Here is an 18,869-nt window from a genome sequence, read left to right on the forward strand (position 1 = left end):
TCCTCCGATCCCATTGTCTCACATCCATCTCCTCCCAAAGGCTCAGGGGCGCCGCCTAGCTGGCTGTCAACTCATTTCTTGTTCGGCCTGCAGCAGCCACGACAATCTACCATCAACGCTGCACTTTACTGTGGCACCAACTACCTGCCTTGGTCTCGCTCAAGAGCCCAACGTCATCCTCTGTCGCAAGCCATCGCTAGTGCTTCGCCATCCTTGCCCGCAACGACGATTTCGACTTGCGACAATCGCCGAGGTATTCAATCGGAGAATCGACTCAATATCGCAATCGCATCGCCGATTCCGAGCGTTCCTGACCAGTCGCCAATCATTGCAAACCGTTGCATGCATCTCGAAACGCGGCGCGTGTCCTGACAACCTCGCCGCCCATCATGCCGCCTCCAAATCTCGCCCTCCGCCAGATCCCCTCCTCCCTACTCGACCAGCTTTCCCTCCCTCATCCTGCCGGCACCGGCCCCAGCGACTCGACCCCCATCCTCCCCCGCCAAAACTCTGACCCCGAAATCATCGTGCCCGCGACCTATGGCGGCACCAATAGCGGCCTCGAGCCCGCCGCCGTGGCCGGCATCACCCTCGGCGCCGTAGCCGGCTTTCTCCTTCTCGTCTACGTCCTGTACATGTGCGCCAATGGCGTCGGGCCCAGCGCAGACTACCGCTCCTCGACCTACGGCGCCTCCACGCTCTCCGTGCGCCGCCGCTCGCGCAGCCGCGCGCACCGCCATCAGAGCCGCGGTCCAAGTCGTGCGCGCGTCGTCGCCACCGAGAGAGTCAGGGTCAGAGAGAGCGGAGTGGGCGCGCCATTTGTGGTCGAGGCCGAACCCGTTCCCATGCGGGAGAGGACGCGATCGGTCAGCAGGGCGCCGCCTCCGCCGCGGGTCGTCGATGACGAGGATGACGAGGTTGTTGTCATTGAGGAGCACACGCCGCCGAGGAGGAGTCGCAGACACAGCCGGAGAGGGAGCGGAGCGTATGATGATCGGAGGAGAAGTCGGGACTACTAGGCTGCGCGCACGGCCCTGGCGAGTTGACTGGAGGTGAAGCAGCGATTTGGAGCGAATCTTTTGGTATATATGCGCAGTGTTCTGGGCGTCGATGTGCAATTCAGTGTCTATATGGGACGGACACGAGGTTTGGGTTATTTCATTGGGAGCGTCCAAGGGTTCAAGGGCGTATGTGAAGGATGGATTGTACGCATACATGATGTTGCAAGGGCTGCTGTGTGAATGCAGTTCGTATTTGATACCTCGAAATAGTTGGCTTCAGTTAGATCCCTCCTGTAGCTTATTGGAGCCTCTTCAATTGAATACAAGTAATGCAATTGGATACAAGTAATGCAAATTGGTACTCAAGAAACTCAGTGCTTTGCTGGTTCGACAGGCACTTCGGTCACCAGCAAGCTTGCATTGAGAACCGACTTTGGAAAGCGTCGGCCTTGGTACAGGTGGGGAAGCCGGAGACTTTTGGCCTCGCCTTTGGGATCTGTCCGGTCCTGCCCGCAGCTTACGCCGATCGCCAGACTCTACCCAGACGACTGCTCGGAGACTTACAACGGAATCATGACGGATAGCACGCCCCCTGAAGCTGCCATGGACTATGTATAGGCCCGTTTCGCATCGATGCTCTGGGTGGGATGCGGTGTATTTCCCATTGATCAATACCAAGATACTCTCAAGACTGCACTGCAGACAGTATTCGAGACCGGCCATCTCTACCCTCACAACGCCATCTTCGTCCTGTCCATGTTCAAATTGTCATCCAGCCCAGCATTGCACACTGTCACCCACTGATAACACAGCATCGAACCCCTGGTGCATGTTGGGGGTCATCTGTCTCGGAGTAATCACAAGACATTGTGCAACAAAAAGCTGCAGCCTAGGCTACCTCACCTATACGGCAGCCTGCCCCTCCCCGTCCTGACCACTGTCCAGACACGTACCTCTGCATCGTCCAACGCCCTCCCCCCGCTCAGCTCACAGGCTCAAGTGAATGACATGGCTGATCTCACTACCTACCGCGGCAATTGCCACTGCGGTGCATTCGTCTTTGAGGTCGACCTTCCCGTCCTCACCTCCGTCACCGAGTGCAACTGCAGCATCTGTCGCCGGAAGGGGTACATCGGGGACTTCCCTATCAGCCGCGACGTCTTCCGCATCGTCAAAGGCAACGAGGACGACCTCGCAGTGTACGAGTTCGGAGCCAAGAAGTACCAGCACAAGTTTTGCGCCACCTGCGGCACGGCCGTCATCATGAGCGTCAAGAGCGACGCCTCACTAAAAATTTTTTGAATGTACACCCCGCTTTTTTTTGAGTGGATACCTGGGTGCTGGAGAAGAAGCGGTGCGTGTCCGTTCTGCGGTGAGGGGGGTCCTCCGACAGAGAGGGATGCTGACGCAGACTTGCAGCTTTGATGGCGCGTCGAGTGATCCCAAGCCCGCGCCCCGGACGTACGACGGCCCGCCGCCGGAGATGGTAGACGGGGGGAAGCTGTACACAGGCAGTTGCCACTGTGGCGCCGTGCAGGTCGCGCTCGCGAGCAAGCCTCTCGATGAGAGCTTTCCCGACGGCATTGGCGAATGTAACTGCAGTATCTGCGAAAGGGTTAGAAACTTCCCCGAACCTTCCCTGTACTCCTAAAATGGGGCATCTCGAGGTGGGGGGCTTACATACGTTTCCAGAATGCGTACATCTGGGTGTGGCCGATGCGTGAACAAGTGGTTCTTTTCAGCGACGAGAAGAACATCTCGCGGTACGAGTTTGGCAAGAAAAATATGGGCAAAATGTTTTGCCGCATATGCAGCGTACACATGACCAACTTTGCCGCTGAAAAGTCGGAGGAAGAGCTCGCTGCCATGTCTGGCGAGGAGCGCGCGTACTTTGAAGGGGGCAAGGCGCGGCATCCCGTCAACCTGCGGGTGATCGACGGGTTGGATCTGGATGCTCTGCGAGGCAAGATCACGCGGATCAAGGGGGCCGAGGCGCCGCCAGCATATGTAAACCCTTAAGGTCAAGAAGAATGACACGAGGAGTTGATGCCAGGAAGCAGATGTACACCTTTTGCCTAGCAACATTCTTCCCAGAGCAAATGCCTGTTTTTGAATAATGATGATTTGCTCCTGGTGCTGCTTTGATGGGATCCCTGGCAGTTATGAGCAGCTTGGCCAAGTCAAAGTATCGAAGGGACACAGCAGTTGTGAGCCTCCAAATTTGTGCACTGGTTTGCTAGGCAGATATTCCAACACATGTTCGAATATGTTGAAGGGGACAGGTGCCTTAGCAGCGCCTGTCCTGCGACACCATTTGGATGCTTGCTGTTGTTTCTACTCGGAAGACGCGCCTTAGGAAGTGAGATGCCGTCTCTTGTAGCGAAGGTATGCACGTCTGGCCAACAATCTTGTGTCGATAATCAACCTTCGGTACCAGAGACACCTCTAGGCACCTGGCTTTCACAGCGGATTCCCATCATCGTCGAATCGGGCCCACTGAAAGAACGAGCACCCCTCCTTGCCGGGAACGTTGCCGCCATGGCACATCCAGAAGTACTTTCCGTGATTTTCCTTCTTTCTCTGTACCACACGAAGAATACATGGAATGCGACAGTCACACTTGGGTGTCGAGTTGGGATGCATGTTGGCCTTGTAGTCTCGGTATGTAATGTTGATGCGCCGGTTACCAGCGATGGGATGCGGATCGATGGACTGTGCCGGCGCAATGCTGTGCTTCCACTCCTCTTGCATCTCGGCGTGCATGACGAGGAGCGAGTTGTGCGGAAGATGAATCGCGACCTGGCCTTCTGCATCGGGGTCTTCCGAGACGTTGTCGGAATCTCTGGGAATAATCTTGCGCACCCTGAACTCCCGAGCCACGCCAAGAGATATGGAGCCAATGACGGCACGGGGGCCGAGGTAAGTGAGCTGGTCGCTGTGCCAGCCGACGTTTTGTTGGGGACCATTGTAGCAGTTGACGAAGGCTGAGTTGGGCACCCAAGGTTTGGGAGACTGATAGCGCAATTTCTTGCCGCCGGGATATCTTGTCCTGATTCTTGTTTGCATCTCGCGGTTCACAGCGTCCTGGACCTTGGGCTTGACGAGTGCAAGCTGGGGTGTGATGCGACGTACGTCGGTGAGTCTGGCGCCGTTGTAGAGAAACTCTGTCTTCTGCGCTCGCAGCTCGTCATAGCTTTCGACGTAGAAGCTAGAAGTGTGCGGACTCGCGACCACGTTGTCGAAAAGCTGAAAGGTGATCTTCTCGAAGGACTTGGATTCCTCGAGCAGCTCGGTAAGAAGACTATTCGCTTCATCGGGAGGCAGGAAGTTGTGAATGATGGTGCATGGTGTGTGCTCTGCAATGTCGTTTGGGTCATAAAGGTGCAGAGTAGCACCTTTTCTAGATATGAGCTTCTTCTTCGAAGGCTGGCCGCCATCGCCGTCGTGGGCGCCGACGGCGAAATGCTTCAGGGAGCTTTGAGCGCCCATGACGCCGCTGGCTTTCCTCTGGGCTTGTGGCACCTTTAATGCCACTGAGGCTTCCGTGACCGAACCGTTGTGGGCCAGAAGAAATTCTAGGAGCGTGTCCTGGTCAAGAGTTGGATGCAGCGACGACAGCAGTGCCAGTTTAAGATCTGTTGGTTCGTCATCATCGTCATGCCTAGGTGGCAAGTCGTGAGGAGGACTGAGTTTGCGCTTCTTTTTGACGATAAAGGCGTCCATGATGATTTAACAGAGAACGATCATGCTGCTGGTTGATTTCACCCTGAAAACAGATCGTCCGCTGATCGAGTCGCAAATGTCGTTCTCGTCTTGGAAAGGGCGTGGGTGCATCTATCAAGGCCCCGCTTTGGGTGTGTGAAGAAGCCCCACGCTCGCGAAGCAGTCACGAGAGCACGTGACGCGGGGTCTGCGACAGCCCCTCCAAACGGTACATCGCCTTGTCATATGCGCCGGCCAACCGAGGTCCCTCCGTCTGACCGTGACATCACGGCCGAATCCCCCTGCTGCCGTGCCCCGACGGCTTCTGACCCCAACCATCGACCCAATTCCCCCGGCGCGCCTTGGGCAAAGGCAGGCAGCTCTTTTCGAAAACCATGTCGATGCTGGAGTTTCGGACGCAAGGGTTCAATCCCTATGCTGTCAAGTATTCCCCTTACAACGATTCGCGCCTAGCTGTCGCAACGTCGGCAAATTATGGCATCGTCGGCAACGGGCGCGTCTTTGCGCTGGGGCTTACGGCACGGGGCATACAAGTTGAACGGACGTGAGAGACCCGGAAAGACGTTCTCCAGGGATGGCCACAGTCGACTGACGAGTTGCAACAGCTACGACACGAACGATGCCCAATACGACCTTGCCTGGTCTGAGATCAACGAGAACCAGCTGATCGTGGCCTGCGGTGATGGCTCAATAAAGCTCTTCGACGTCGGCGTCAAGGACTTTCCCGTCATGAACTTCCACGAACACAAGAGGGAAACATTCTCAGTGTCATGGAACCCCATCACCAAGGACACCTTTGTCTCGAGCTCATGGGACGGCTCCATCAAGCTGGTAAGCCCAGACGCCTGCTCGCGAGCTTGGTGCCCATGGACCCCCCCCCCCCCCCCCCCAGCAGCATCCGGCTGACACGTACAACGCTCGCATAACAGTGGTCGCCCACCCGTCAAGACTCGCTCCGCACCCTGCCCATCGGCTCGTGCACGTACAGCACGGCCTTCCAGCCCTCGAACCCCAGCATCATCTCGGCCGTGTCCTCCGACTCGCAGATCCGCATCTTCGACCTCCGAACGCCCGCCTCGGCGCGCTACCATCTCACCTCCGTCATACCCGTCCACACGAGCCCCACGCCGGGGCCGCCGCCGCCGGGCGTGCCCTCGGGCCAGCCCGCCGAGATCCTGACGCACGACTGGAACAAGTACCGCGACACGGTCATCGCGACGGCGGGCGTCGACCGCGTCATCCGCACCTTTGACATTCGCAGCCCCGACGCCGGCCCCGTCTCCGTCATGCCGGGCCACGAGTACGCCGTCCGCAGGCTGGCGTGGAGCCCGCACGCCGCCGACGTGCTGCTGAGCGCCAGCTACGACATGACGGTGCGGCTGTGGAACGACGGCTCGGCCCAGCCGCAGGCCATGGAGGGCCCGAGGATCGGGCGGCAGATTGGCATCATGAACAGGCATACCGAGTTTGCGACGGGCGTCGACTGGTGCCTGTTTGGGGCCGGGGGGTGGGTCGCTTCCGCGGGCTGGGATGAGAGGGTCTTGCTGTGGGACGCGAACATGCTGCTGTGAAAAGGGACATGACGGGACACGATGGATGAGGAGGAGACTCGTTGAGCGAGGTGCAGATTCGAGAGACGCCAACCATGCATGGGTCAGGCGTGGAGTTGAATTTTCGGGTGGTAGCTGGCTCAGCCGCCCCAAGTGCCACGGCCACCCCTATCTATACTTGCGAGTCCGCATGGAAAACCCATGTGAGAGGCTGAGAATCTAACTAACATGACTTGCCATACTTGGACCGATTTTAAATCAATAGAAGACAGGTCAAAAACGCATACCTGACCAGCGTTGGAACGATGTAGGTGACATCATGTCTGCTGAAGTTGGGATTCCAGAGCTCGCCTGTTCTAAAATTACAGATATGCTATACAGCCGTGACCATCACCAGTCCGCCTCCAAGTGAGTCTACGCAAGCTTTTTGTTTTCCTGCAGACCCCATTCCATATACCTGGACTTTTTCCGCACTGGTCCTTGCCGTGCGCCGTTGTACATGGATAATAAATACATATGACAGAAAGCTGGTGGTATCAATGCGGCCCTCTCTGGACCTCGTCTTACGCGTCCTGTGCAATCACCTTTTAGAACGAGGCACGCTCACGGCCGCCGCCGTAGCCTCCACGGTCACCGCCGCGACCGCCGCTACGGTCGCCGCCACGGCCACGTCCACCGAAACTGCCGCCGCCGCCGCGACCACCGAAGCCGCCGCCGCTACGGCCGCCGAAGCCGCCACTGCGGCTGCCGCGCCTGTCACCCTCGCTGCTCTCCAGCATGTTGGAGAAGGGGTCGCTGGAGTTGCGACCACCGTCACGGCCACCATCACGGCCGCCGAAGCCTCCGCGACCGCCGTCGCGACCACTGTCGCGACCGCCAAAGCCGCGACCGCCACCACGGGAATCGCGAGCAGAGCTGCCGTCGTTGACAAAGTCGTCGTCGTAGCCAATGTTGAGGCCCTCAACCCTGCGGAGACCGAGCTTGTCGGCCGTCTTGGGCGACATGGCAGGGGTGTTCTCCAGACCAATACCGTTGACGAACCACTCCTTGAGCTCCTCAACACGGTCACGCACGTTCTGGCGGGTGACGCGGGCGAAGAGAGACATGTAGGTCGCGGCGAGGCTGCTGCGAGGGACACGCTTCAGGGCGTCCATGGTGGTGTCGAAGACGGGGGTGCGGTCCTGGTCCTCCGTGGCAGCGGTGAGATCGACCTCGGCGGAGACAATGGTGCGGTTGGGCTCGATAGGCAAACCGCCGAGCTCGTGGCGGGCGGTCCCGATGTCGGTCTGGCTGATGATCAACCAGCCCTCGCCCTCCTTGCCCTGACGGGCGGTACGACCGATGCGGTGGATGTAGTGCTCGCGGTCGCTGGGGGGACCAGCCTGGATGACGTGGGTGACGTTGGGAAAGTCCATGCCACGTGCGGTGACATCAGAAGAGAACAAGATACCAGAGCTGAGCTCACGGAAACGGTCGGCTGCCCTGGTGCGGCCCTGCTGGGTGAGCTTGGAGTGGATGCGGAGGTTGAAGAGGCCAGTCGACTGGCGGAATCCAGCGTTGAAGGCATCGGCGGCGAGATCAACCATGGCGGTAGAGGGCAAGAAGACCATGGCCTTGAAGGGGGGGAGATCGGGGTTGGCGCGGCGGTTCGCAGACTCCTTCTCAATGACCTCGAACAAGGCAGGGAAGACGTTGCCCCAGCCGCGGCAAGGAACGAGGTGTTGCTTGACGCGCTCGTGGGTCAGGGCCTCACCCTGGCTCACAGTTTGGATGAAGTCAAAGTTGTCAGGGCGCACCCACTCACGAGCGAGCTGGACGACGTCCTTGGGGATGGTGGCAGAGAAGAGCAGGGTCTGGCGGGGCTTGTCGCGGACGTCGGGGAGCTTGTCGACAATTTCCTGCAGCTCCGTCTTGAAACCGACATCGAGCATGCGGTCGGCCTCGTCGAGGACAATGGCGGCCAGGTTCGGGGCGGCAATACCGCTGCGGGGATCCTCGAGAAGGTCGTTCAGGCGGCCGGGGGTGGCGACGAGGAGATGGCACCCCTCGCGCTTGCACCTCCGCAGCATCTCGGACTTTTGCGTGCCACCAACAGCCCTTTGCACGACGAGGCCGGTGCCCCGCGTCAGCTTTTCGGCCTCGACGGCAATCTGCTCGGCAAGCTCGCGCGTCGGGGAGAGAACAATGCCACGGATATCGTCAGAACGGGCATCGTATCGTGCGCTGCGGGTGGCGAGGGAGGGATCTTCTTGCAGCATCCTCTGCAAGACGGGGATGAGGAAGCCGAGCGTCTTGCCGGTACCAGTTCTCGCTTGCGCAACGCTTTTGAGGCACGGTTAGCATTCTGCAAAGGCCAGAAAAACATTCTGCAAAGGCCAGAAAAAAGGGGGTGGGAAGGAGGAGGAAGAGGAGCGAATGCTTACAGATCGGTGCCCTTCAACGCCGGGGTGATGGTCTGGGTCTGCACGTCAGACATGCTCTCGTAGCCCATACCGTGGGTAATGTTCTTGACGAGATTGGGGTGGACGCCGAGAGACGGGAGGTCATCGAAGCGGGTGGGCTTGTCGTTGGCGTCGGGGGACTGTTCAGGCTCAGCCGCAGCCTCGGCCTCAGCGGAGTACCATCGGGCGATGGGGGAGTTGAGATGTATGGTGGTCCGGAGTAGTGATATCCTCGAGGTGCGCTCGATGGACTGAAGGAGTGAAGGTTGCTGGCGGGTGGCCAAAGAAGACGCGATGGACGCGCCGCGCAGCTGGACGCAGCGGCGGAGACCTTGCCTCAGCATGTCTGCAAAAGGGGCGTGGAAGATATTAAACAAGATACTGAGCGGACAACAAAGGGTTGAGCAAGGGAGAGAATGAAGATGGATAGAGATCGAAATAGCCGGTCTTGTCTGTGGCTATGATGGGTGATGGTGGTTGGAGAAAGTGGTCGTTCGTGGAAGGGGCGATTCTGCTTCGCACTTGCAGCGCAAGAGAAGCGAGTCGCCAGTCGCCAGTCGCCAATCGCCAGAAAAAATCGTTATCGGGCGGTATCAGCGTATCAGAGACGTCAGGAAATTCGACCGTCCCACCTGTCAATGACCGTGAGCCAATCACAGCAAAGACCCCTACTTGTGCAAAGGCCTTGTCATCGCCATCGAACATTCAGCATAAGGATCAACTCATGTCTCTCAATCATGGCAGACTTGACGTGTATGCCTCTTCATCTCTTCAGACGAGTACCATCACTGCATGGCTATGGCTGGATGATTGAGCGAAGCGTTGGGCAACCTGTACCTTCTTGACACTCTCCACACTGCTCACAACCGCTGGTCTGCAACTTGATGAAATGACTAGTAAAACGGCAGCGGCACCACTGGCTTGTGCTGACTGTAAGAGACTGGATCACTGCAACGGGGGAGGAAAGTCATCAAGCAGCCTTGCGGATTTTGTGGGTGTTGCTCGCAACTCATAATCCTCCTTGGGGGAACTTGTTCTCATCAAAGGCCGCATGGCCCAATGGCAAGGCGTCTGACTACGAATCAGGAGATTGCAGGTTCGAGCCCTGCTGTGGTCACTTTACCTTTTGCGTGCACTCGCAGTGACAACAGCACTGAACCGAGTCATTTTTACAGGGCTGTGACCACTGTAAGTTGACCTGTATTTTCTTTTGGCGAGGATCTGCACTTGAAACACAGATCCAGTTCTCAATAATCCAGTTCTCAATAATAGGTAATCATAATAATCCTGGTTGAACTAAAGATGAGTACAGAAAAACCCACGGCTTAAGTCACTCGGTGCCAAATACATTTGGCGCCCAATGATCGAGACGATCAGGGCCTTCCTGAGTGAATCAAGGCAACCCCCCGCAAGGCAAAATCACCGCTGGAGGCATCTGCCTTGTACGATCACCTCAGCTTGGTATGTGACACCATGTTGAGAGGCTCAGATCCGGCCCTTGGACACCAAACAGCGCCTCGGCAGAATCAACCAACTCCACAGCCCTGATCACAACCGGATGCTGATTGTCGTCATCCCCTTCCGTCCCGACCGTTTCGCGCCCTCACTGGACCGCTACTCGTTCCGCCGAATCGAACCACCCCCACCCCCATCATCACCACAAACCACCCACCAAGAAATCTCATCGCTGCACCACGCCGCCGGGGAACGTCTACCGTAACGTTCCTAGGTACCAAGGCAAGGTAGGTACGCACAGCCCCCCTCAGCTCTGTAACAGGGCCACCCCGCCCGCGGACCCAGAACCGCCCACCCGGAAGAAGCACTAGAAGCCTCGCCCCCCGGCTCGCGATCTTGCACACGTGGAGCCCGGGTCCTTCCCCCCTAATCAACTGTGGGAAAGCAGGTCATCCGGAGGGAAGGGAGTCAGGGAGCCAGAACACGACCTCGCTCTTCGTCTCCGCCCCGCCGCCTGGGGGGGAGGGGGGAAGGGGGAAGGGGGAAGCTATCTCCCCTGCCTGGTGTGCGTCTTCATCTCCACCTCGGCGCGCTCTCCACCCTTTCTCTTTGTTCTCTGTCTTTCCCTGCACGTACCTAAAAGCCCACCACCCCCGGCGGCCTATGGGGGACAAGGGGCCTGGCTCTGGTCTTGGGCGTGGGTTTCTAGGGGAGAGAAAAGGGGGGGAGGGCATCTGCCAGCGGATCAAGCTCCCCGGGCGCGTCCAAGCCAGCCTAACAACACCCCTGGGCCGCGCCGTCGAGTCAAGCCCTCCCAGGGAGGGGGCCACGGTTGGGCTGCCAGGGAGGTCAGACGGTCGCCAGCAGCGGGATCGTGTACAGCCGGGGCGACCTGGGCGAGGGGGGCCTCCGGCCGGAAGGAGAAGTTAGTGGCCAAGTGGTCAAGTGACTCACTGTTGTACAGTAGAGCGAGAGAGAGAAAGGGAGGGAAAAATTATACCAAGCGGCTGTCCAACCGGAGCTTCCCTTGAATCATCGTCCTCTCTCTCTCTCTCACACACAGCGCACACCGCTATTCTTTCATTTCTCCCATGCCGGGCCGTGAGGGTGCCCATTCGCCCGGACTTGGCGGGGACGACGAGGCGGGACGTCACGAGAAGGACGAAAACGAGGCAAATGAGGCCAGGGTTGGATGAACAAGGAAAAGAGAGAGAGAGAGAGAGAGAGGAACACATATGGCCCCAAGTCCACTGCTGCACGACAAGACAGCATCAGAATGGCACGGCATGGAAGGCAGCAGTGAGAGCGAACAAAACCCACACGCGGAAAGCGTCATCATTCGTAGAGGCTGGGTCCACGCGGCAGTGGCGCTCACCAGTCGCCCGAGGGGGGAGATGCCTCTATTGCTACAGCGCAGCATGACGGGGACACCGGCTGCTACCACACCGCGCGTAAGAAACCGGTGTGGCGACCGGTGTGTCGCTCGCCCGGACTTCATTGCCCCCCTGCAACTGCAACGGGGGCGGGTGGGCGTTGGTGCCCATCGAGAACAACAGGAGAAGAAGCCAAGCGAGGGCGAGAGGAGGACGCCGCGTCAAGGACCGCTGTAGGAAGTACAGGTACGAGAAAGCATATCGTCCGTATTTTGAGCCTGTCCCATGCTTTCTCTGCATGCGTGCCGAACCTTTCATCATGAGGCAAGGCTGCCGGGCGGCTGCAGCATGCGGTGACCCCCTCCCCTGCCTCGCCTAACCTCGCCTTGTCCACAACGGATGCGTGCGTGCGTGGGGAGCAAGGCAAGGCCAGCGCACCGCCCGTCCCGATCCCCCAAGGTAACATCAGCTCCAGCTGCCTGGTCGCCCATCTCCGGCCGCGATGTTTCAAGGTACAGTACGGCGACGGAGCCCACAGCGAAGTGGCAACCCTGGCAGGAATGTACTATGTACTACTGTACGGGTTGGTGCAGCCGGGGGCCCAGGCGGACCCTGCCTGCTCGTCCCGCCGCAGTACCGGTTACGTGGTGGCTGCCACGCGGACAACCGCTCCCTCGGGTTGCTCAAGTCAGATTGTGCCACATCACCATGGTGCCCGTAGGGGTTGAGGTTGGGGTTGAGGTTGAGGTTGAGGTTCCGGTCGAGGCGGCGGATAGATGGCAATCTCCGTTTCATCTTGCCCTGTTCGTCTTCTGCCACATTGGAGCATCATGGGCGATGGGAGCCAATGGAGGGAGCACCCTTGGAAAAAAGACGCTGAAATGGCAAACCAAGCACGCGCGCAAATTCCGTGTATAATGTGCAGAACAAAATCTGTGTCTCGTGACAAAGTTAAACGTAAAACATCCCTTTGAATATCTGCTCTGCGACATGAGACGCAAAGCGGCTCTATAACTCCTCAGTAGTCCAACCAAACCCAATCCCAGGATTGCGTTCGCTGATCCCATGCATGCCATGCTCGCTGTTTTCCGCCTGCCTACGAACGCACATTCTCCTCTTCTCCTCCTGGTGGTATCTTCCCTTCCCAAATCAAGACAAGAATTACAAAAATCATAGTCAGGCGCCTGACAAACCAGGCCGCGCCTCCTGTCCTGACTGACCGACCCCGATGCCGGCTTCCGGGCCCCCCTTGTGCCTCTTTCGCCCTCGTTCGCCGTGATCCCCGCCCGCCCCTGTAAACGAACGCTGTGTCTATGGTGCCCTTGAAGATCATGGTATCCGCCTGCTGAGCAAACGCCTGTGGTGCAACGCCGAAATGGTTGTAATAAAATAATAAACGAAAAGAAAAAAAATCATGTCGTCTCAGAGCCTGAGAATCATTCGGCAATTGCTCCGGCAATGTCTTCATCGTCTGTCGTGGTTGTCTTGCTCCTGTTCGGCCTCGTCAAAGTCAACCAGAAGTCCCTCGCGCTCTGTCGGTTCGATGGCCGTCTCAACGTCCTCCATGGGCTCGTCCAGCCGGCTGGGGCCCTCCTTGATCTGAAGACTTATGAAAGCGCCAATGATGGTGATGGCGGCACTGGTCCACCAAGCGAGGCCCGAGTAGCCAGTCTCAAGGCCGATGGAGTACAGGAAACCCGAGATTGTGGGTCCGAAAGCTCGGCACAAGCTGGCAGTCGAGGCTGCCACACCGTTGATGGTCCCCAGAGTCGTCAGGTTGGGCGCCGAATTGGTGAGGAGGATGGCGTTGGCAGGATAAGCCATAGTCGAGAAGGTGCACTTCCAGATGACCATGAAGTAAATGCCCACCATGCGGTAGTTCTCGGGAAGCAGGACGAGATAGGGCGTTGTCAGGTAAAGGGCAAAATAAGACAGTGCCATGAAGCGGAAAAGTCGCAGGGCGCCCAGCCTCCTGGTGACTATTGGGAACAAGAAGACGGTCGAAATCATCGAATAGACGCCTTGTACAGAGAGAATGACACCGATCTCTTTCGTCTCCATCCCGAAACCGTCGACAAACTTGAAAGGGAGGTGGAATTCTTTCTCGACAGGCGACTTGGTGCTGAGGAATACCGGGAAAAGCTGGTCGAAGGTCATCGTGTGGCTAAGGGGATTTGTTAGTTCTGTGACCCAAAATGTGATAAGTGGTGGCTCTTACAAAGCAAGAATGCCGTACGAGATGATGTTCAGGACCACAGCCTTCGTGAAAATCTTGGACTTCATCTCACTTCCTGCGTCGCTAGCACCGCACGAAGATGCATTGAGATCCAGGCTGTCGTTGAGCTCCGGCGCAGAGGTTGTGCTCAGCTGGGGCGAGTTCTCCGAGGTGCGATAGCCCGGTAGTTGTTCTTCTTCGAGCAACGCCTGCTTCTCAGCTTTTCTTGCTGTAAGCTGGCAGTTGTTGGATGACATCCAAGAAGTGAAGCGCTTTCCCAGCTCAACCCCAGCATCCCGACGATGCTTCCTTTCAGGGTGAGTCTCTTCCAGAAACAGCAGGCCGATGATGACACCGCAGCAGACAGCAGCAGCACTAAACAAGTTGGGCAGAAGATAAGGATATCTCTCCCAAATTGTGCCGGGGAGGAAGACATTGGGGTAGCTGATGCACGGTCGGGCAAGTGCTCCTCCGATCATGGGCCCGATGATGGAGCCCAGACACCAAACCAATGGCATGATCGTGTATGCTCGCGCTGGCCAGGTTAGTCTTCGGGAGTGCTCCTGCAGGATCGCGGCTACTCACGCTGGTGCTCTTTTACAGTCACGAGCTCGGCAACAGTAGTCTGTAAGACACCAATGTTCCTAATATTCTGTAAGCATGCTGCGTGCCAACGTCGAGCAGACAGTGCGTACCCGTTCAATAATCCACCTAGCGCTCTGGCAAAGAGAGCAACAGGGAGGTTGGGCGCAAAGCCAAAAAGCAAGACGCTCAGTGCCGTGCCTGCAAGGCCGGTTAGGAGCACAGGCTTCCTGCCGATCTTGTCGCTGAGTCGTCCCCACATGAGTCCTGTTGAGAATTCGGCTAAGGTGAAAGCCGAGGTGACCATGCCAGCGTATACGGAGATCTTGTTTTTGTCGTCGGTCATGTTGAAGTCCTCGATCATGTAGATGTAGGGGAAGATGGACATAAACGCAATCGGTTCGCATATTCTGCAGAGCGCTGTTGGGTGCCTGTCAGTCCCAGATTTTGTACTTCACCAGATGGCTCCTAAACTCACCCAGAACAAACATCTGCCGCACCGGAAACGGAGGCAGATTCTTCTTATCCATTTCGCGATCTGCCGAATCCTTGCTGCCTCCAAGAGTCATGTATCCCTTTCTTCTCATCGTGTCGGTTGTGTTCGTGTGCAGGCCACAGTCGGCAACCTTGGTCTGAGCAATAGCGATGAACAGAACGGCAGTCGAGTCGAATTAATGTTGCTTGCTGGTCGAAAGCGTCTCCAGTGTTCGGGGGAGGGTGGTGCGGAGCGGACGGGGTGCCAGATATATAGATGGGTGTCAAGAGCTTCGCTGTCAAGGTGGGTGAGGAGCCTGGTCACACAAGACAAGACGGAAATCGAGCCAAGAGTCAGGGGAGAGTAGTGATGAACAGTGATGTCAATGGTGGAAAAGCAACGGCAGGATGGGGGAAAAGCAAGTGAGACTAAGTCCGCTGAGATGATGTGGCGGGTCATCTTATGAAGTATAAATCGAAACCCCAAAGGCGATGGGCAAGCCAGAGCGCAATTAAGGGGAAAGTGGGCATCCGACGTCAAGGCCCAGGAATTACACCCTGGACCTGGTGGACTGGAACAGGTCATCGGGACCAGCCCGCCCTCGGACGCGAATGGAGGCTAAGATTGGAACGGCGGTGACCAGACCAGACAAGACCAGGCCAAACGATGAAGACGATCCTCCCACAGGAGATGCGGCGAAAGGCAAAGAAGGGGTTCCTAGTCTAGTCCAGCTCCCCGGTTCGACAGACGTGGGACCTGGCATGACCCTGGTCCGGCGTCCGCCCCAGGACTTCGTTCCAAGTGGGCTCCCTGGCGAGTGGGGTGAAGTACCCCTGACCCTGGTCACGCCCGTTTTCCGCCATGGTAACAAGTTTCCAAGCCTTCCCCCTTACGGAGGGGGGGGGGGGGGGTGTGTGTGTGTGACACGGATAGGAGATGGACGCACACTGGCGGATGGTGGTAGTGGCCATCATCGTCATGTTTGTTTGCTCCAAGACGTGTTAACGAGATGCGGCTTGCGGACAGGGAGAAAGAAGGCGTCGGGCGTGAGGCGGAGACTGGGCCGCTGGTTGCACTGCGTCGTCGCGTCGGCGCAATCCGTCGGCGACGAGGTAAGGGGGTGGAGGAGGTTGGGCTTTGCAACAACAAACGGGGATGGATTGAACCAAGGCCAAGCCGTGCCCCTCGCTGGACTGAACAGCTTGGGGGTGGGCGATCTTAGGGTTGGGTGAAAACGAAAGAAAGAAAAAGTAACCCTGTTCGGACAGAGACCAACGCCCATTTAGCCCCTGTAAATCGCCCCCTGTAGTCGATACATGGTACATAGGCGGCAAGTAACCTCGTCCGCAAGGCTACCCCCCCGGCACTTGATCTTCTGCTGCATCCTGTTGCGACATGGGGGTTGACATTGGATTGTTGAATGAACGTGACAACCGTCAGACAGGGGTGCCCAAGTACAAAAAGCATGGAGCTGAAACAGGGAAGGCCCTGTATGCGGTTGGCAGACCGCCCCTTAGCAGAACGATCCAGTTGCTGGTCCCTGGTGCCCGATCAATTTTGCGGTGTGCAAAGCCGACAGTGTTGTTGCTCACTTTGTCTGTCCCCATACTGGAGCTGTGTTGTCAGCGTATATCGCACCCCTCTGTTAAGATTTGGATATCATCAACCAGTCTGATACAAGCGCTTGAGCTCCGCTGATGAGTTGTATGCTCCCGTAAAACCCGGGCGATTGATCATGGATGAACACGTCGGCCCGTTGTGTCATCTGAGAAGCGGTGAATGGCTCCCAGGGCCCCGCGGAACACCGCCCGACGGGTAAACACAGTCTTTGTGACGACGCAACTTGCCGTGACCCACGATACACGATTCGGCTTCTGCTTCTGGTGACACGCACATCGTTGGGCGAGGCTCGGAAGACCTGGTTGCTATCTGCTAGACCCCCTGCACCTGCTCGTCAGGTCAGCACATGCATTGTAGTGTCATTAGTCACACTCTCCGTGGATGGAGAACAAAACGACGACGAGGTTGCCGTCTTGCCTGTGAGGATGTACATATGACTGGTCGTGACCCAGATCCGAAGGATTTCTCGACATATTGTGCATCGCAGCGCTGTTCGGAACTGTCACCACCCCGCTACCCTCATCTGTCAGTTGAGGCGGGGAGGAGGGGGGGGGGGTTGTCCTCGTCACTCTCGGTGCGGCGATCGGGATTGTGACAGGGCGAGTACTACCATGTATGTGCAATCCACCCGGGGGACGGTGCTAATTTCCGGTTCAAGTCCTCTGAACGAAAGCTCCGAACGGAAACCAGCCAGGCTGCGTAGCGCTGACGTTCGATCGGCATCGAGTATACGCTGCATTCAGTCATCGTCGAAACTTTGCTTTTTCTGTTGTTCCAGCCAGCGTTGCTAATTTCTTGTTGATTGCGAACACACGTCCTTCATTGAGCGGCGCAAAACTTTGCGGGCCACAGCACATGCGAAGTACTTCGTCGGAGTAGACTCGGTCGGTCCGTCGTCCGGTTTTGAGGAGCTCATCGGCCGTTTCGATGGCGAATCACTTTTTGACGATGTTTCCCCAACATGGCCCAGTACGCGTATGGTGATACCACTCGACACCATGCTCCCGAACAATGTGTAGGCCACGACACCCGTCATACCGCCCGCAAGCTCAGAGCTTTGAGTCGGGGCGGTTGATACATCACAATGTCACTATTGTCTGGTCCCTGCTTCCGACGACCATGTGGCAACGTTGTGATCTGTGCTTGAGCCTGCATGTCGAAATGCTGCACAAGGCAAGCTCCGCACATCAAATCAAAAGGCTTTCGTCCATACCCCCCATCTTCACCGGTGTGGTTCGCCAGACTCCGCCGAAAATACGATGTGTTTTCTTTTGCCATACTGTCTTCGATTCCGAAGAGACAAAGTCTGACAGATGTGTGCTTGAGTCTTCTTGACGATGGCGCACGTAACCTCTCAGCTCGACCGGCCTAACCGGCCTACCGGGACTCATCCGCGCCTCCTTCTTCTTCGGTCGCAAAAGGAAGTAGCGGTGATCGATCCCGCATGAGGGAAATTGGCTTTCGTTTTCCTGGGGAGCTGGGTTCAGGGATTCTCAGCCTTGGTCCCGAGAAAAGTTTGGCAAGGCGCCCCGTGCAAACCACTTGGTTGGGTCCATCTGGCGACTGCCGGAAGAGTTGCCGAGCCCTCAGGTCCTGGGTTCTTCCGCCCCCAAATCCATGTGGTACCGAACAAGTACTTCACGTGGCAGGAGAATTTTCGGCGTGCCCTAGACAAATCTTCTACGACTGTTCGTCAATCGATGCATCCCGAGGAAGAAATACGACTGCCGTTTCCGAATTACTGCGCGCCTCGTGCCACTGGTGGGGCTCAAGCTGTTTGCTAAATGGATGCATTTCAGTTGCTTCATGGGTATCTTCAGCGGGCATGTGCCATCGACAGGAGCGGACGCACGTCGGTATGTCATGCAGGTGTCGTTTCGTCAGCTAAATCGGGGCACTTAAGGCGTGTCTTCATTAGCCTGTGCCCTATGCAGTGCAGAATGGACCATGCGTCCATATAGGGCGCACGACGGGCGCCTGGTCTAGTGCCTCCCATTACCTCTAGATCGTTGAAAGAGCTGATGCTACGGCATGCTACATGCGGAGAGGAGGAAACAAGTCTTGCTTGTGGTTCTCTTGTCAAGCAGGGCTGAGTAAGACTGGCCCAGTCTTCGTTGGCCTATGCGCGTTGTTGCTTATGCGAACTGGGGTATGATACGGTTTTCCTTTGCCCGAGACATTAGTACTCCTTGGACGGACATGCAACGAAAACGATGATTATGTGCCGGCATCCATAGAAAGTTGGGGTAAAAGCAATATGATAAGCGTCCCAAACTCGAAACGACTGCCACGGAAACATTGGAGATTGGCGAACAGGCTTCGAATTGTTGTGTACATGTATCTCCAGAGCTGGGCAGCAAGCAAGGTTAAGTCCTGTCGGGTCGACATGGAAAGTGTAGCGACGGCGGGGTGACTCCAGTCTACTTCGTCGCGT

General features: G+C 57.2%; 7 protein-coding genes and 1 non-coding gene across 8 annotated transcripts; 5 read left to right on the forward strand and 3 right to left on the reverse strand.

Annotated features, from left to right (window-relative positions):
• Positions 1-389: 389 nt before the first annotated feature.
• On the forward strand, positions 390-3,020 carry VDAG_00661 (uncharacterized protein; the record flags this gene model as incomplete). The annotated part of the gene is made up of 3 exons (XM_009652038.1): positions 390-985; positions 1,916-2,270; positions 2,694-3,020. The coding sequence occupies 3 exons, from the start codon at positions 390-392 to the stop codon at positions 3,018-3,020; spliced, it is 1,278 nt and encodes a 425-aa protein (XP_009650333.1).
• A 441-nt stretch (positions 3,021-3,461) lies between these two features.
• On the reverse strand, positions 3,462-4,724 carry VDAG_00662 (GRF zinc finger domain-containing protein; the record flags this gene model as incomplete). Its single annotated transcript, XM_009652039.1, has 1 exon — positions 3,462-4,724. The coding sequence occupies one exon, from the start codon at positions 4,722-4,724 to the stop codon at positions 3,462-3,464; it is 1,263 nt and encodes a 420-aa protein (XP_009650334.1).
• Positions 4,725-5,098: 374 nt separating this feature from the next.
• On the forward strand, positions 5,099-6,295 carry VDAG_00663 (peroxisomal targeting signal 2 receptor; the record flags this gene model as incomplete). Its single annotated transcript, XM_009652040.1, has 3 exons — positions 5,099-5,268; positions 5,330-5,555; positions 5,654-6,295. The coding sequence occupies 3 exons, from the start codon at positions 5,099-5,101 to the stop codon at positions 6,293-6,295; spliced, it is 1,038 nt and encodes a 345-aa protein (XP_009650335.1).
• Positions 6,296-6,861: 566 nt separating this feature from the next.
• VDAG_00664 (ATP-dependent RNA helicase) lies at positions 6,862-9,059 on the reverse strand (the record flags this gene model as incomplete). Its single annotated transcript, XM_009652041.1, has 2 exons — positions 6,862-8,596; positions 8,698-9,059. 2 exons carry the CDS (start codon positions 9,057-9,059, stop codon positions 6,862-6,864), a joined length of 2,097 nt encoding a protein of 698 aa, XP_009650336.1.
• Positions 9,060-9,760: 701 nt separating this feature from the next.
• VDAG_20059 lies at positions 9,761-9,832 on the forward strand. The gene has a single exon. It is a non-coding gene; the product is annotated as a tRNA-Arg (tRNA).
• A 1,429-nt stretch (positions 9,833-11,261) lies between these two features.
• On the forward strand, positions 11,262-12,271 carry VDAG_00665 (uncharacterized protein; the record flags this gene model as incomplete). The annotated part of the gene is made up of 3 exons (XM_009652042.1): positions 11,262-11,357; positions 11,516-11,789; positions 11,868-12,271. The coding sequence occupies 3 exons, from the start codon at positions 11,262-11,264 to the stop codon at positions 12,269-12,271; spliced, it is 774 nt and encodes a 257-aa protein (XP_009650337.1).
• Positions 12,272-13,007: 736 nt separating this feature from the next.
• Positions 13,008-14,870, reverse strand: VDAG_00666 (uncharacterized protein; the record flags this gene model as incomplete). The annotated part of the gene is made up of 5 exons (XM_009652043.1): positions 13,008-13,707; positions 13,762-14,293; positions 14,344-14,402; positions 14,454-14,760; positions 14,819-14,870. 5 exons carry the CDS (start codon positions 14,868-14,870, stop codon positions 13,008-13,010), a joined length of 1,650 nt encoding a protein of 549 aa, XP_009650338.1.
• Positions 14,871-15,426: 556 nt separating this feature from the next.
• On the forward strand, positions 15,427-16,235 carry VDAG_00667 (uncharacterized protein; the record flags this gene model as incomplete). The annotated part of the gene is made up of 3 exons (XM_009652044.1): positions 15,427-15,679; positions 15,842-15,927; positions 16,143-16,235. 3 exons carry the CDS (start codon positions 15,427-15,429, stop codon positions 16,233-16,235), a joined length of 432 nt encoding a protein of 143 aa, XP_009650339.1.
• Between the last annotated feature and the right edge of the window lie 2,634 nt (positions 16,236-18,869).

The sequence above is a fragment of the Verticillium dahliae genome, genomic scaffold (assembly GCF_000150675.1).
Source record: "Verticillium dahliae VdLs.17 supercont1.1 genomic scaffold, whole genome shotgun sequence".
Classification (NCBI taxonomy): Eukaryota; Fungi; Ascomycota; class Sordariomycetes; order Glomerellales; family Plectosphaerellaceae; genus Verticillium; species Verticillium dahliae.